At 50.3% G+C, this 17,466-nt stretch overlaps 1 protein-coding gene across 1 annotated transcript in view; it reads right to left on the bottom strand.

Annotated features, from left to right (window-relative positions):
- The window catches only part of Obscn (obscurin, cytoskeletal calmodulin and titin-interacting RhoGEF), a 134,205-nt gene that overhangs the window by 81,702 nt on the left and 35,037 nt on the right, over positions 1 to 17,466 (bottom strand). The window contains exons 17-27 of the mRNA XM_026780105.1: positions 16,953 to 17,228; positions 9,930 to 10,205; positions 9,139 to 9,414; positions 5,215 to 5,490; positions 3,986 to 4,261; positions 2,451 to 2,735; positions 2,043 to 2,309; positions 1,656 to 1,925; positions 945 to 1,211; positions 328 to 594; positions 39 to 148 (exon numbers count right to left, since the gene is read on the bottom strand). Of these exons, the coding sequence (XP_026635906.1) occupies positions 39 to 148; positions 328 to 594; positions 945 to 1,211; positions 1,656 to 1,925; positions 2,043 to 2,309; positions 2,451 to 2,735; positions 3,986 to 4,261; positions 5,215 to 5,490; positions 9,139 to 9,414; positions 9,930 to 10,205; positions 16,953 to 17,228 (2,846 nt within the window). The remainder of the gene's footprint in view (positions 1 to 38; positions 149 to 327; positions 595 to 944; positions 1,212 to 1,655; positions 1,926 to 2,042; positions 2,310 to 2,450; positions 2,736 to 3,985; positions 4,262 to 5,214; positions 5,491 to 9,138; positions 9,415 to 9,929; positions 10,206 to 16,952; positions 17,229 to 17,466) is intronic.

Raw genomic sequence — 17,466 nt, 5'->3', positions numbered from 1 at the left:
GACGCCCACAGGGAGAAGCAGGGAGGAGGGAGGAATACCTTCAGCCAGCGCACATCCACAGGCCGTGACAACTCACACTCCAGGGTCACCTTCTCTTTTTGGGTGGCCACCACATCCTGCAGTAGCCGGGTGAAGCTCACTGGCAGCTCTGAGATGGGAGGTAGGGAAGGAAGCCGAGGAGTTAGTAGGCGCTTTCTGATGCTATGGGTTAACTGTAGCTACACAGGGGTTTTCCACTTTCCACTTGGTCCCAGCTGCCTCCCTGGACCACTCAGGGAGCTGAAATAGGCGTGCTCGGGAGGGGGGCTGCCAGCCTTCACTACTCACCTGTGACTATCAGCTGTGCAGACGTGTGTACACCCTCAGCCCTGAAGGCCACCAACCCGCTGTCCTGTGGCCTCAGTGCTGAGAGTGTGAGGATGTGGACAGGGCCTTGTACGGCCAGGTGGCATGCGGGCCCAGGCTGAAGCCGCAGGCCATCTCGAGTCCAGCTGCCCTCCACATCAGCATGAGACAACTCCACATCCATGGAAGCCGTGCCCCGTTCCTTAGCCTCCACGGGCTGCAAACCTCGAACCAGCCGGACCTGCCGCACTGTCAGAGGGACAGTGAGCTAGAAAACTGAGACCCTCCAACCAGCCAGGACTCAGACACAGATGTGGGTTCAGCCGACCACCCAGAGGCCACAGAGCAGAGTGAGGCCCCAGGAGTTAACCCCCAGCCCTTACCTCCACCCAGCTCTACATCAAACCCAGCTGACCCCCAGGCCTGACCCTCTACTTCCTCCTCCATCTCTTCCTTCCTTGGATCCACTTTCCAGAACCAGGGTGGACTGCCTGTCTCCCCAAAAGACAATCCCACCCGTCCTCATGGCCGACACAAAGCCATGCCCCCACTTCTGGAAGAACCCCTCTCTTCCTCTGAGGTCCCGACCCTGGGCTTACTTTCTACGTTGAGCTTGGCCTGGCTCTTGTCATCTGGTGTCTCACAGCCATAGAAGCCGCGGTCAGTGAAGCTCACGCTGCGCAGCACCAGGCGGTGCCAAGCTCCCTCAGCATGGATTTCCACATTCTCGCTAGGCGCCAGGACGACAGCATTCCGTGTCCACTTCACCTCAGGCCAGGGGCGCGTCAGCTCCACCTCCAGCATCACGGAGCTCTTCTCCTCCACCGTCTGCGGCTCGAGTTTCTTTTTGAAAAGGACCGGTGCCTCTGAGATAAAGAAGGGCAGGGGTCATCTTGGTCATGGGGGCCTACTCAGGCCCCACCCTAGGCCAGAGAACCCCAGCATGCAAGCAGTCCTGCTTCAATCAGGGTAGGCCCCAACTGCACACCTTACATAGATACATTTTATGGGGGAAGCTAAGGCTGTTTCTTCAATCCCATCTCTGCTGCCCCCCATCCCAAGCCCTGCTGCCCGTCTGTGATCAACTGTGCTGAACTCCTAACTATGGGCAGATACCACAACGGCCAGCCTTCGGCTTCTGAGTAGGGCCACTCCACAACCCCTCAGCCACTGTCCCGTTGTCTGCCCTAACGGTGCCCCAGGACACCTGCTCATGTTAAGACATATGGGGAGGACAAAGGCTCCAGTGTGGGTCTCACTGACCCATCATCCCCCCCTCCTCCTGACAGTCCTGCCGGCTCCCAGCTCACCTCGGACCCGGAGAGTGGCAGAAGATGAGGCACCCTCAGCCTCCACTGTGACATGACCAGCATCCTCCAGGGTCAGGCCCAAGATGGTCAAACTACAGGTGGCAGCACTCTGTGCCATAACAAACTTCTCGCTGGGCAGCAGCTGGGTGCCATCCTTGTACCACACGACTGCTGCATCGCTGGGGGACACGACACACTGAAAGGTGGCCTCTTGGCCCTCCTCTGCAACCACGGTGCTCAATCCAGATGTAAACTTGACCACTCGGGGAACTGCAGAGGGAAAATCTTCTTCAGGGGCCACGGGAGAAGCTCCGCAGAGACGCACCCGAGGCAGACACGCGAAAGGACCCCTCCCCTAGGAAGCCACTTGAGCTCACCCACGGGTACCTTTGACAGTGAGCCGTGCACTGGTTCGGTCATCACGGCTCTCACACACGTACTCCCCTGCGTCATCCTCTCGGAGGCCACACACGGTCAGGGTGTGCCTAGGTCCCTCCGATGTCATCTGGAAGCGCTTGCCCTGCCGCAGCTGTGTGCTCCCACAGCGCCACACGACCTCGGCCTGCTCTGGGGTCAGCTCACAGACCAGCTTCACAGTGCCACCCAATTCCCCTTCAACGGGCTCCAAGGGTTTGGAGAACTTGGTGGCCACCTCTGAGGGTAGAATAGGGTGTCAGCCAGTGATCTGGGTAGATGGTCACGTGTCCTGAGCTCCACTCTGGGGCTGCTCTGGGATACTGCCTACTTGTCTCTGGGGCAGATGCAGGGACCCTGGAAGAGATCCAGACTCCTTACCTTCCACCTGCACAGGAAAGTCCTGGCCTTCCTTGCCAACACGGCAGCTGTAGATGGCACTGTCCAGCACCTGTGCACTTCTCACGGTCAGGGTGTGGGTGTCACCCTGGCTGGTGATCTCATGGCGCTTACTGCGGCGAATCTCCACACCGTCTTTGAGCCAGGTCACAGCAGCCACAGAGGGTGCGGCCAGAGTGGCGGTCAGGACGATGTTCTCGTGCTCCTTGACCACCAGAGGCTCCCTGCGGCTGGGTCTCTCTGGAATCTGGGACTCGGGCTCTGGTTCTGAGAAATAAAGTAGCCATATAAGAAAGGACAAACACACATGACTCTCGAACAGTAATGCGTGCTAGATGCTGCCCCTCTGTGTCCAGCAAGAACATAATGCCTCCTAAGGGCCATCATCACCAGTACTGTCCCAACCAAGATCCCAGGAGTCCTGCCTCCAGGGAGACTTGGCAGAATGGCATAGAAGGGTAGACAACTCGCAGCCCAGGGTATGATTGGCCTGACCTGGGATGAGACTGGAAGTCATAGAAGCTGCCTGAAAAGATAGCCTGGGAGCCAAAACAGTACTGGCAAAAGTAGGGAGGGTGTGCAGGAGACCTAGATAGTTCGGCAGAGCCTCGGCCAGCAACTGCACTTAGACAAACCATGTGCTGGAGATGTGCAGGTTTGTCCAAAGCCACCGCTAAGGACAAGCACAGCTATGCGGGTACAGTAGAAGCCAACTGCAGACAAACACCATGGCAACATGCTACAGTTGAACCACCAGGACTCGAAGGCCAAAATAAGGCCCATGGGCCTGCAATGGGAAGAGCAGGTTCCTAAACCTCAGACCAAAACCCTGATAGCTCAAAAGGACTCAGAACTGCAGGAAGGTCCACAAGGCCCTTTCCCCAGAACTTGAGGTTCAACAGCTCTTACACCTGAAGCCAGCCCATGCCGGGCGGTGGTGTGCACACCTTTAATCCCAGCCCTCAGGAGGCAGAAAGAGGTGAATCTCTGTGAGTTCTGGGCCAGCCTGGTCTACAGAGCGAGTTTCAGGACAGGCTCCAAAGCTACAGAAAAATCCTGTCTCAAGAAGAGGAGGGGGGGGGGCTGGAGAGATGGCTCAGATGTTAAGAGCACTGCCTGCTCTTCCAGAGGTCCTGAGTTCAATTCCCAGCAACCACATGGTGGCTCAAAACCATCTCTACTGCGATCTGGTGCCCTCCTCTGGTGTGCAGGCATACATCAAGGCAGAATGTTGTATACATAATAAATAAATAAATCTTTAAAATAAAAAAAAAAGAAGAGGAGGAGGAGGAGAAAGAGACCAGCCCAATAGAACTAGTGATGAGGAAGGAGGTGGACGGGGCACAGACTGGAACAGGGGACATCAGGAATACATGAGAAAGAGGCTCTGCCCTCAGAGTAAAAGGCAGGAGACAGTAGTGAAAGAAAACAGAGACAGCGCTGTGAGAACCAGACAAGGAACCCTCATGTCTCGAAGGGGTCAGCTGCATCTCTACCCTGAACACAATGACACCTACCTGTGACATCCAGATGGAAAAAGACCCTCTGTCCCCTGGCTTCACAGCTGTACTCCCCAGCATCTGCCTTGCCCGCTTGCTGCACCACCAGCCTCCTCTCGCAGCCTGAGGTCTCCACTCGGACCTTAGAGCTGGAGCTCAGCTTCTTCCCGTCCTTGAACCAGGTCACCTCAGTGTGGGCCTGGTCTACCGTGCAGCTCAGTGTGGCACTGGCCCCTGCCTCTGCCTTCACCTCGCTGCGAGCCTGCTGCTCCTTGGCAAACACCACCTTGGTGTCTAGAAACAGATGGGGACACACAGGATCAGAGACACCGTCCAGGTCAGGAAGATCACACAGGGAAAAGAAGGGTTGGATATGGGGGCCATAGGACAGAGCACCCTCCAGGCTCCATACTTGAGGGATTAGGAAGTCCTAGTACCTCTTGACACAAAACCACAGTTCATGAACACATCCCACTATGCTACGGGAGGGTTCTCTACAGTTCCTGATGCCTCACAGGTAGGTGGAGGGCCATTCCTGGTTCTGGCCACTAAGGGGTGGTCTTCCAGGATGTTGACACTTAACTCCATGGCTAACCTGCTTCTGCCCTATTGGCAGTCAGTTCTAGATACTCTTTATGTAGTTGCATGCTAAGGTGCCTGCAGTGCTCACAGTATCTTCCCATCTGCCATGTGTCAGATGTAAGATACACTAATGCAAGGTCCCATCAGAGACGAAAGTGCGGCTTTTCATTTGTGTAGAGTAGTGATATTATCCCGGGATCTTAAAGAATGCACGGTGTCTGCTTGGAGCTGTTTTCCTCCTCAGTAGAATCTGAGGCAGCCAGGTTACATGCCTGCTGCTAATTGGTCAACACCAACGAGATGGACCCAAGGAGCATCAGGAAGGCTCCGGGCAGGAACAAAAGCATGCCCAAGATGAATTTCCCCTGGTACTCAAGAAGGAAAGGACCTTCCTGGGACACCCTTCCCATTCTGTGTCTTGTTCAACATTGGACTAAACACGGGGATGGGAAGAGAGGAGACATGAAGAGATTACGTAACAGGAGAACATAGGGTCAGCCACAGTCAGTTACGGCCAGCCACGATCAGCCATGGTCAGCCAGGGTCAACCACGGCCTAATGCACAAAGGAGCTAAGGGACCAGACTTAACAGAAGGCACAGAGGATCAGTCATGGACATGAGCCAGTCATCCCTTCCACACAAGGCTTACTATCACAACACCCACCTGTGACATCCAGATGGAAGGAGACCTTCTGTCCCCCAGCCTCGCAGCTGTACTCCCCAGCATCCGCCTTGCCCGCCTGCTGCACCACCAGCCTCCTCTCACAGCCCGAGGCCTCCACTCGAACCTTCGAGCTGGAGCTCAGCTTCTTCCCGTCCTTGAACCAGGTCACCTCAGTCTGGGCCTGGTCTACCGTGCAGCTCAGTGTGGCACTGGCGCCTGCTTCTGCCTTCACCTCGCTGCGAGTTTGCTGTTCCTTGGCAAACACGACCTTGGGCTCTGGGGACAAACAGATGTATGGAGTCAGAGGCATTGTCTAGGTCAAGAAGGCCACACAGGAAAACAACTTTGCTGGGTCAGCTAGAGGACAGTTCCTCCACGCTCAGCACTGGCTATGCCCAGGAGAGGAACTCCAGGGCCTCTTAGTACAAAATCAGATTATCCTGCCAGGCGGTGGTGGCACACGCCTTTAAGCCCAGTACTCGAGAGGCAGATGCAGGCAGATTTCTGTGAGTCTGAGGCCAGCCTGGTCTATAAGAGCTAGTTCCAGAATAGCTAGGGCTTTTACACAGAGAAACCCTGTCTCAAAAAACGAACAAAAATCAGATCGTCCACATAGGACACTAACACTGCAGGAGGGCACTGACAGAGTGTCTGTGACAAGCATCCTTGAGGGAAGGACCGCAGGCCCATAGTATAGGTGCCTCAACCCCTCCATGACAGCAGAACTCCACCAATAGCATTGCCCAGAGAACATCACGAGGGCTGAGGGTCCCTGAGGCCCCACGCCCTTGCCTGCTAGGAGCGATGTCAGCTGCTATGTCAGGAAGGGGCTGGCTGTCTATGGTTAGACCTTATTCCGATGCCTCTCCAGAAAGAGCCCAGTCTGGTCTTGGCTGTTAGTGCTTGGTCCCCCTTAGTGTAACGTTTATTTAGCGACCAATAGTGTTGCCAGGCTTTTCTCACAGGCCTTTTATGCAGACGACATATTTTCACATGCTAAGGCTCTGAGTACTGTGAGCTAGTGTCTTCCTGTCAGCCACGGGCCTTTCTTTTTCCTCTCGAGTGCTATCTTCTGATGACGTAAAGGCATCTCATAGGTCACATGGATGCAATGCTTCAGGCAAAGGAAAAGCGCTGTTGTCCTTCATGCTGAGGGCATCTGTGTTCTGTCATATTCTCCCAGAGTCTTACACAGCCCCTAGTGTTCACTGGGTCCGCTGCTGCTGGGGGCCAGTATCTTTCTGGTGCGGGGAGTACATCATCACTACTGCACTTTCTGCTGATGTGGATGGCTGCGTGGTCGCATCACCATTTGCCTGTGGCACTTTCTTTTCATGCCTCCAACCAGGGCCATGGTCAAAACACACACAAAGTAAGGGCGGAGTCCTGACTGGTGCCGGGTCTGTTTTCAGGTTCCCTACTCCATTTCTGGCTCTGCTGCCTGTACCTACACTGACGTTCAGCTGTCTCCAGCACAACGGCATCAAAATAACCTTGGACATCTAGCAGATGAAGTATTCTGTCTTCATGACTCCTTTGGCTCTACTTGAGCCTTGGAAGCATCACGTCAATTTTGACAACACCAAAAGATCTCCACTTTGGTAGCCATCAGGAACAAATATCTCTCTTGAGCTGGAGAAATGGCTCAGCAGTTAAGAGTACTGGCTGTTCATCCAGAGGACCCAGGTTAAATTCCTAGCACCCACAGGCATCTAACAACTGTCTATAACTCCAGTTCCCGAGAATCTGATGCCCTCTTCTGGCTTCAGTGGGCATTGCACACATGTAGAGCACACGTCATTCATGCAGGCAAAATACCCATGCACCCATAAAATTAAAATAAATAAACAGGAGGGCACGTTAAACTTTGTCTTTGATATATGATCAAAATTTTAGCAAATACTTTGCTCTGTTTTTATTAAATGCACAAGAGTCTTCTCTCTTTCTTTAAAAAAGTCTTATTGCGCTCTTCCCTTTCACACTTTTGTGTTTCACCGACCTTGCAATCCTGGGTGACAACCTCCATCCTTGCACACTAACTCTTAGCTCGGTTCACCTTGTCAAACGTTTGTACAGACATCGTCTTCAGTGCACACAAGAGAATGCCTGCCATTCGGTGTCAACACTGTCCCGTCAACATGCAGCTCACGGCAGTGCTCATTCCCTTTATAGTCTCTGGTAGAATCACTGTGATAAGAATAAGCTCTGAAGAAGGGCTGCATTTCTTTAAAAGGCTATAGGAGCATACTAGGGTAGGTGACTCTGCAGATAAAGTCCTTGTCAAGCACACACGAGGACCAAAGCTGGGATTCCCCAGGACCCACACGCAAGCCAAATGCAGTGGCACACATCTGTAACCCCAGTGCTCCTACGGGGAGACAGGGAAAGTTGCGGGTCAGCTAGCCTGGCTACACCATGGTGAACTACAAAAGACTATGCCTTAAAGAGGATTTAACCCAGGGATGGCCTCTGACCTCCACACATGCACTATGGCACACGCATGCCCACATTCACACACATGAACATGCACACACACTTGCCATATATATATACATATCACACAAACACAACATATAATATATTAGCCAGGTGGTGCTGGCACACACCTTTAATCCCAGCATTCAGGAGACAAAGGCAGGAGGATCTCTGAGTTCAAGGCCAGCCTGGTCTACAGAGTGAGTTCTAGTACAGCCAGAGAAATACAGAGAAGCCCTGTCCCGCAAAATCAATATGTGTGCGATTATGTATATAAATATAGATATATCATATATTAAAATCATAAAATAAAATAAATATAAAATAAGAGATTACAGAACTATTCGAATCCCTAGGATTTGTTTTGTTTTGTTTGTTTTTTGGTTTTTGGTTTTTTGAGACAGGGTTTCTCTGTGACTTTGGAGCCTGTCCTAGAACTAGCTCTGTAGACGAGGCTGGTCTGGAACTCACAGAGATCCGCCTGCCTCTGCTTCCCAAGTGCTGGGATTAAAGGCGTGCGCCACCATTGCCCGGCTTTGTTTTTTGAGACAGGGTTTCTCTGTGTAACACCCTTGGCTGTCCTGAAACTCACTCTGTAGACCAAGCTGTCCTCGAATTCACAGATTTCCAGCTGCCTCTGCCTCCCAAAGGCTGGGATTAAAGGTGTGTGCTATCACCATTCAGTTGGTTGTTGTTGGGTTTTTTTTTTTGAGTTTTGGGGGGTTTAGGACGTTTTTCTTAAGCTTTATAGTCATTTTTCAGGAATTGGCCAAGAGTTTATTGAAATTGTGGGAACTTACCTACATTAAATGATGTCACAGTCCTTTCAAATAATTTTTCAAAAAAAAAAAAATCCTGGTGGGTCTTCCATTCATCCCTTGTCTACACTACACTAACAAACCTCAGAGCGTGTGGAGACACACCACTGCCCACAACCCTTGAGCCTTGTCAGCTCACAGGCATGCAGTGGGCGGGCCGGGAATGTCACGTTACTGAGCTGATAAGAAGGTGCTGTGGGAGCATCTGGCTTTCCCAGTGGAGCTGCTCCTGCGACAGACACCTCGTCTTCCACAGCTTGTAGATGTGGCATGAGTGCCGCAGCCATTCCCAAACCTAAACACACACCCATTAAACTCATTCAAAGATATTAAACAGAAAATTCTGACTTAGAAAAATAACGGTTGCTTCAGAAAGACCCCCACAGCTCAGAGACATGGGTCACTGGCCCTTCCTTATCCATTCGCCTTGTGTTCTTGGTTCTACACTGACACTGCATGCAGAAAGTGGCACATGGGGTGACGTCGGTCCCATTCCGGGACAGGCTCAGCACAAGGGAGAAGAGAGACACTAAGAGACAATGTGTAACAGACAGAGCCAAACAGAAGGAGCCCCTGGGCATGAGCCAGGCATTGAACCCCCACAAGGCCAACTTAGTGTCTCAGGACCCACCTGTGACATCCAGACGGAAGGAGACCTTCTGGCCCCCGGCCTCGCAGCTGTACTCCCCAGCATCCGCCTTGCCCGCCTGCTGCACCACCAGCCTCCTCTCGCAGCCCGAGGCCTCCACTCGGACCTTCGAGCTGGAGCTCAGCTTCTTCCCGTCCTTGAACCAGGTCACCTCAGTCTGGGCCTGGGCCACCGTGCAGCTCAGTGTGGCACTGGCCCCTGCCTCTGCCTTCACCTCACTGCGAGCCTGCTGCTCCTTGGCAAACAGCACCTTGGACTCTGGGGACAAACAGGGACACACAGGATCAGAGACACGATCCTGGTCAGGACAGTCACACAGAGATCTGAATGGGGCAGCAGGAGAGCAGACCACCCTCCAGACACAGCGCTCACTGTGCCCAGTAGAAGTCTGAGCACCTCCCAGCATGAAACCACAGTTCCCCCACACTACGCATCACAATGCAGCCTGGACTCAGACCCCAAGTGAGGTCACCCGGCCTCACTCTGGTCAAAAAGATGGACCCAAGCAACATCAGGAAGGCTCCAGGAAGGAACAAAAACATGACAAAGATGAAACTCCCCAACCTGGGAACATCTCTCCAGGTAGCCAGGGAGGAGAGGACATTCCTGGGACACCCTTGCCGGTCAGTGTCCTGCTTGATGCTGCACTAAACATGCAGATGAGAAAGGGGGGACGTGAAGAGACAGTGTGTGACACAAGGACACAGAGCCAGCCCTGGGCATGAGCCAGGCACTGAACCCCCAAAAGGCCAACTTAGTATCACAACACCCACCTGTGACATCCAGACGGAAGGAGACCTTCTGGCCCCCGGCCTCACAGCTGTACTCCCCAGCATCTGCCTTGCCCGCCTGCTGCACCACCAGCCTCCTCTCGCAGCCCGAGGTCTCCACTCGGACCTTCGAGCCAGAGCTCAGCTTCTTCCCGTCCTTGAACCAGGTCACCTCAGTCTGGGCCTGGGCCACTTTGCAGCTCAGTGTGGCACTGGCGCCTGCCTCTGCTTTCACCTCACTGCGAGCCTGCTGCTCCTTGGCGAACACCACCTTGGGCTCTGGAGAAAGACAGGGATGCACGGGGTCAGAGATGTAATCCAAGAGGAAGGCAGCATGGGTGAAAGTACTGGCATTGTCCGGGCTTGTCATTGGCTGAACCAAGAGGAAACCACGGTCCCTCTCAGAACAGAACCAAAATAGATGCACACAGCTTGCCACTGCTACATAGGCTGTTCTGGGAGAGTTGTTGTGCCCGTTCCTAGGCTCATCCTGGAAAGTCTGAGGGTCATGACATTTGTCCCTTGCTCCTCCCTGACAATGAAGGGTCTCCCATAGGTCGTGTAAGGGTGTGTTCTCACAAGGTCTGAGTCTCACAAGGACATGCCCTGTCCTGCTTCAACCATCACCAGATCCTGCATCTGCAGGGGAGCCTGGACCACACGCGGCCCTTACTGCCGGGTCCCGATGGTGGCAAGCCTCTGATCTTTCTGGCCACATATGCAGGTGCACTGTGCTGTCCTAACTCAAGGTTCTTGCTCACGCCTCGGTTCACTGGATGGTGACATGTTATTAACTTGGCTAACGGTGGGAGAGGGCTGCCCTCGGCTTTCCTCAGTGTCTCCACGGCTCTGCTAAAGGTCCTTCTAAGTCAGCGTGCTCAGTTTCCACGTGCTCCCAAGAACCCAGCGTGGGTTTTGATGAGAACACCTGCGTTCCTGGAACGCTCCCCGTGCCTGCCCTAGAGCAACCATGACATCACCTTCAGCTTTCACACTGTCACTTTCTGTCTTTTCTTGTGGCCCATCTGGATTTGATCATGGGGTCTGAGCTGCTATGCTAACTGTACAGTCTTTCCCACGCACAGTAGGATGGTCCACGTGCTGTTTGTGCAGATGCTGTCTCTTTCTACAAACTCCACACCAATGTAGAGAGCTAAGGGGGTGGCAGATGGACACTGCTCTCTGTGATGCTCTCTGTGAGGCTGGCCCCAGAGGCTGATATAATGGAATGTCTGGTTCCCAGTTGGTGGAACTGTTTGAGAAGGATTAGGGGGCATGGCCTTGTTGGGGGGCGTCTGTGTCACGGGAAGTGTCTTTGAGGTTTCAAAAGCCCACACCAGGGCAAGTTTCAATCTGTCTGTCTCCAACTTGCATATAACATATAAACTCTCAACTACTGTTCCAGTGCCACGCCTGCCTGCTGCCACACTCTCCCCATGATGATGGCCATGGACTCTAATCCTCTGTGTTCCCCAGATTAAATGATTTCTTTTCGAGGTTGCCTTGGTCATGGTGTCTCTTCACAGCAACAGAAGAGTAACTAAAACACCTCCTTCTGCATGCATATATGTTCTTGTTATCTGTTAACCACTCTTGCATTGAGAAAATATTGTCTCCTTGTATTAAATCTGGTCTAGAGGATTGTGCTGCTGTTGTTCAACTCTAATTTATCTTAAAGTGATCAGGCTATAAGTTACTCTTGTGACAAGACAGGCACCCGCTGAAAGCAATCCCGCTGTCTCCACCTTACCTCCCTTTGATATGTGTGGCTCCCTCTTCTCTGACTGTTAATATAAGCTGCCTGTGTTCTGGGGCAGAACTTTCCCTGGACTAAATAGCTGTCCAATTCTACAATTACAAATAAATCAGCTACAATCCTGTCCTCTGTGTGTGGGAGGGGGTATTTTTGCCTGCATGTTTGTCAGGGCACTATATGCATGCAGAACCGATAGGTGCCAGAAGAGGGCACCATATACCCACCACACTGGAGTTAACAGATGGCCGTGAGCTACCATGTAGGTGCTCAGAATTGAACTGGGTGCTCTGGAAGTGCAGCAAATGCTCCAGACCACAGAGCCATCATCTCTCCAGCCATGCTGTTCTCTAACTAAAGACATCCAGTATCTCTGTGGTGGTCCTGTACCTAACACGGCGACTCTTCACCACCAGCTCTCCTCACAAGTGGGCTGGCTGTAACTCACTTGAGAAATTCAGTCACTTTCAACCCATCCCACAGTGACTCGACACCTGCAAAATCCATCTTATTTCCATCCATCTGTGTAGAGCTTGCTGTCTCTCCAAAAAATGTTTAGTGATCCACAGCCAGTCTCTCCACGTGTGGTATCAGACTTGGTATTATGAACATGACCCTTTTAACACTTAAAGCTTTAAACACGTTTTGCAACATGCTCATTGCTAGTAGATGGTAAGGGGTGTACTTTACACTGGCCTTTGTGTGCAGGATTCTTCCTCAATTGTTACTAAAGCTATTCATTTATCTTTTGACTAAATGTCACCCTCTATGATTCTGTTGGGGTATTCTTTTCCTAACTTTTGTGCCTTTTGTGGGGTGTTCTGGCTACTTATGCTGTGGGGTGTGGTGACAGCTGGCCTCTTCATGCTGCTGCTGATCTCGGAGCAGAGCACCGCAGCCCTCGATGCGCACGCAGCACTGCTGGCCACGCCTAGAAACAGTCTGCTTAAAGACATTTGTTACGAATCTTATGGCATGGCCGATGATAAATTTTGTCAAAAGCTTCTTTCTAATTCACATTGCTGAGTTTTATCCTTTGTTCTGCCCTTATTGAGATAATTTCACATTTGGGTCACTCAGATAAGGTCAGCCTGTACTCATTTTGCAACATTACAGACCGATGTTCCTGGGCTAGAAATCTCCTCACAGGGTATGACCCTGGTGGTCCTGAGTTCAGCTCACTCCTACTGTGTCTCACAAACTGTCCTTGATATTCATAATAGATTGACCTAAAATATGAGTTCTTCTCTTCTGGCCGGACTTTAGTATGCTGTGCTGTCTAAATACGCAGAGCTAAAGGGTCTTCTTCCTTTTCTGTTCTCTAAGGGGATATAGCAGAAAGCACAGAACAGATAACTCCCAGAATGTTCGAAGGCAACTGTAGTCACCCTCTCAGGGACTTGGCTCTTGTGCCACCTGACACTCACTTTGAGTGAGCTGTGAGTTCCTGGGCTAATTTTTTTCTTTTTTTTTTTTTTTTTTTGGATTTTTGAGACAGGGTTTCTCCGTAGCTTTTGGTTCCTGTCCTGGAACTAGCTCTTGTAGACCAGCTGGCCTCAAACTCACAGAGATCCGCCTGCCTCTGCCTCCCGAGTGCTGGGATTAAAGGCGTGAGCCACCACTGCCCGGCCTGGGCTAATTTTTTAATACAGAAATTATTAAGTTAGCACTTCTGTCTATACTAACCCTTGTTTACATGTGTTTTTAAGTGATTTACCTTTTTTATATTTACTTAATGTGTATTTGTGTGTGTGTACATGCACGCACATTCCACAGTGTGTGTGTGTGTGTGTGTGTGTGTGTGTAGGTTAGAGCACAATTTAGAGTTCTCCCGCACCATGTGGGTTCTAGAGATTGAACTTAATATGCCAGGCTTGGCAGTGGGTGGCTTTACCTGGTGAGCCAAGTCCCCTGCCAATAAAAGAAAAGGCAATTATTTTGTTCACAATTCTGGTCATGGTTCCTGTTCTGTTTGTTGGGTTTATGAGAGTTCTCAAGTGTGGCAGCTACCTGTGTGACACCCCACTTTGTGTGTTCACACTTGTCTCCTCAAATCTTCTTAACTTCCAACTCCCTAAAGTAAGACATGCACTTGGATTTTTATCAGACATAAATATATTCGCACCTCCCATGGATTTCTATGCACTTTGGTCTTCTTACTATCTTCCAAAAACATGTAATAACTCTTCCTCCATGGATGTCTTAAGAATCCCTTTTAGGGCTGGAGAGATGTTTCAGAGGGTAAGAGCACTGACTGCTCTTCCAAAGATCCTGAGTTCAATTCCCGGCAGCCACATGGTGGCTCACAACCGTCTGTAATGAGATCTGGTGCCCTCTCTGGTGTGCAGGCATACATGCAGGCAGAATACTATATGCATAATAAATATGTATTTTTTAAAAAAAGAATCCCTTTTAGATTTAGAAGTAGAAACGGACTTTTTGTGTTGTCTTTTAAAATCTGGTGTTCCACCAGACAATGGAAAGAAATGCTTTCTACATAATGACTTGGGTTTTACTAATATTTTAACTTGGAATCATAACTGTGCATTATACACGTGTATGTAGGAATCCAGCTGCTGGCCGGGCCACCACACTCCCCAGCAGCTTTCCCCTCTCAGAGACACTGGCAGGCTCCCCACTGAGACACTGTCTGTAAGAGGCTAGCTGAGGGACTGCAGATGCAGGGTTTCTCACCTTCATCCCAGGGGCGGTTGGTTGTCATGCCGTCTGCCCCTAGTTCTTTTCCTACCTCTGTGTGGTTGCAGGCACCTGCTGTAAGACTTTCCTCTTCCTCAAAGAGCTGTAAGTAGGGACGCCCCCTTCTACCACGCCCCTTTCTGCCATGTGGACCCCGATTCCTCTGCAGAGCATCCACCATGTTGTCTGTATCCAGTACTACAGCTTGAACTCTCTTCAGAGCGCCTACCAAGCTGTTTTTTATATGTCTGTCTGTCTGTCTGTCTGTCCATGGTTTGGTTTTTTTTTTTTTTGTTGGTTTTTTTTGGGGTTTTTTTGGTTTTTTTCGAGACAGGGTTTCTCTGTGGTTTTGGAGCCTGTCCTGGAACTAGCTCTTGTAGACCAGGCTGGTCTCGAACTCACAGAGATCCGCCTGCCTCTGCCTCCCGCGTGCTGGGATTAAAGGCGTGCGCCACCACCGCCCAGCTGTCCATGGTTTAAATAAATCCTAATGCCTCAAAGAACAATTTCCATCTCAGTGTCCTCTACTGTATCTAAAAGCTTTCATACACGTTTATGGGGCACAATATGGCATCTTGTTATATGGATGTTACAGCATGGAACTGCTAAGACAAACTAGATAAAATATCCATCATATTCGGGTTTGCTTTCTGTGATAAACACCATGACTGAAAGCAACTTGGAGAGGAAAGGGTTATTTGGCTTCCACTCACACTTTTATGTCACAACGACCACTGAGGAAAAACAGGGTAAGCTCGAACAGGACCTAGAGCAGAAGCTACGGAGGAACGCGGCTCACTGTCTAGCTCCAGTGCCTAGCTGTTTTACATAGCCCAGGCCACCTACATAGGGATGGTGCTACCAACAGTGGGCTGGATCTTCTCACATCAATTATCAACCAAAACCGTTCCTCATAGATGTGGTCACACACAATCTGTTCTGGGCAATGCCTCCTCCCAAGAGACTCCTGGTTGGACCAAGTGGACAATTAAAACTAAGAACCATTTCCACGTTTTCTATGGTAAAATATTTGGAATGCTCTTCTCTAACTATTTTTGAGCACATGGTACATTATTACTTCGGTCACCTGATTCTTCCTCCTGTGCTTTGTTGGGATGTTGTGTGTTTCCCACAGTTCCTGCGATAGGAATTTGGTCCTTGATGTGGAGGTACTGAGGTCTTAGGGCCTCAGATAGGAGAGACTGACTCACTCGGTCCCGGGATCAAACTCTCATGCCATCAGACTTGGTGGCAAGAACCTCTGACCCAGGGACGGGAAGATGGCTCAGTGGTTAAGTCACTGGCTGCTCTTTCAGAAATCCTGAGTTCAATTTCCAGCAGCCACATGGTGGCTCACAACCATCCATAGTGGGATCTGAGGCCTTCTTCTGGCATGACGTTGTACATGCAGCTAGAGCATTGGTATGCATTAAATAAATAAACAAATCTTTAAAGAATAAGAAAGAACCTGTGACCCATCTGACTGGTTCCTCTTTTTTATTTTTAATCAATAAATAATAAACTATTGGATGCAATGCAATGTTTCAATAACCTGTCTACATTGTAATCAAACATGGTAATTAACATATTTACTGCACCAACTGTTCATCATTTCCTTGTGGTGAGAACATTTTAAATCCTCTTAGCTGTTTGGAAATGCATTGCACATTATTATGAACTATCATCATCTTACTGTGCAATAAAGCACGGGAACTAATAATTACCTTCTGGAACGTATGATATGAATTATCCACAAGCTCCTGTATTAACGCCCTTTCCTATGATGAATTGGTCTTTATGATTCTGTTTGAAAAAGACATTAGGACTACTCAAGATTTCTACTTCGTTTTGTGTCACTTTTTATACAAATTTCTAGAAAATAGCCAAATGGCTTTATTTTTCTAGTTTCATATTCTCTAAAAGTAAAATGCAGTAGAGATACAAGATTTTTTTTCTTTTTGTTGTCTTGTTTTATTTTGTTGGTATGTTTATTTGTAAACCATCTCCTAGTAATGAAACACTTAAAATGTTATGCAGTGTCACCCAGAGTAGCCAGGTACTTGAACTCACAATAAGTCAGCTTCTGTTGCATGAAAATCCAATTATGGTTAGGGAATCCAAATTTTCTTAGCTTTATTTAAATTGAATGGAAGTGCTTCTTGTGAAAACTGTCAGGGACCATAAGAGTTATAGCAGGTGGCAACTAGTGTTCAGATGTCAGCCCCCTAGACATGGCTGTCTCAGCAGGGTTGTGGCATGGAGGACCTCAGACACTTGAACACTCATAGAGCCTAATCCTTAGCTTATCCTAATCCTAAACACGAGGAAGAGCAACAAATGTCCCTGGGAACCAAAAAGCAACACAGGGAACCCCTGGGATGTTTTGGAGTAATAAATGCTACCACGTGGAAATAATGACGGCTCCCTTGACTTAATCACTTTCATTTCTGCTCTCATAAGCAAGCCTTGTGTGTGGAAACAGAGGGCAAGCTCCCTGCCAAAGAGCCAGGGTCCTTCAGGTTATTAGTCTTAGCATTTGATCCAAATGAGTAAGGTTAGTACCCTCCAACACCCACCTGTGACATCCAGACGGAAGGAGACCTTCTGTCCCCCGGCCTCACAGCTGTACTCCCCAGCATCTGCCTGGCCGGCCTGCTGCACCACCAGCCTCCTCTCGCAGCCCGAGGCCTCCACTTGGACCTTCGAGCTGGAGCTCAGCTTCTTCCCGTCCTTGAACCAGGTCACCTCAGTCTGGGCCTGGTCCACCGTGCAGCTCAGAGTGGCCCTGGCCCCTGCCTCTGCCTTCACCTCGCTGCGAGTTTGCTGTTCCTTGGCGAACACCACCTTGGGTTCTAGGAATCGACAGGGCACACAGGGTCAAAGACGTTGTGTAGGTCAGGAAGGCCACAGCGATAGAGTCTGAATAGGTGGCTGAAAGGCAAAACCTCCCCCATGCTCTCACTAGCTATACCCAGGAGAAGCCCCAGAGTCTCTTAGAACAAAACCAGTTCACCCACACATCCTGCCACCTATTCAGGGGCTGCTCCAGTGGGCCCTCTGTAACAGAGTCTGAGCAAAGCTCCGAGGAGG

Source organism: Microtus ochrogaster, chromosome 7 (genome assembly GCF_000317375.1).
Source record: "Microtus ochrogaster isolate Prairie Vole_2 chromosome 7, MicOch1.0, whole genome shotgun sequence".
In the NCBI taxonomy this organism is placed as follows: Eukaryota; Metazoa; Chordata; class Mammalia; order Rodentia; family Cricetidae; genus Microtus; species Microtus ochrogaster.
This window is presented reverse-complemented; position numbering and strand designations above follow the sequence as displayed.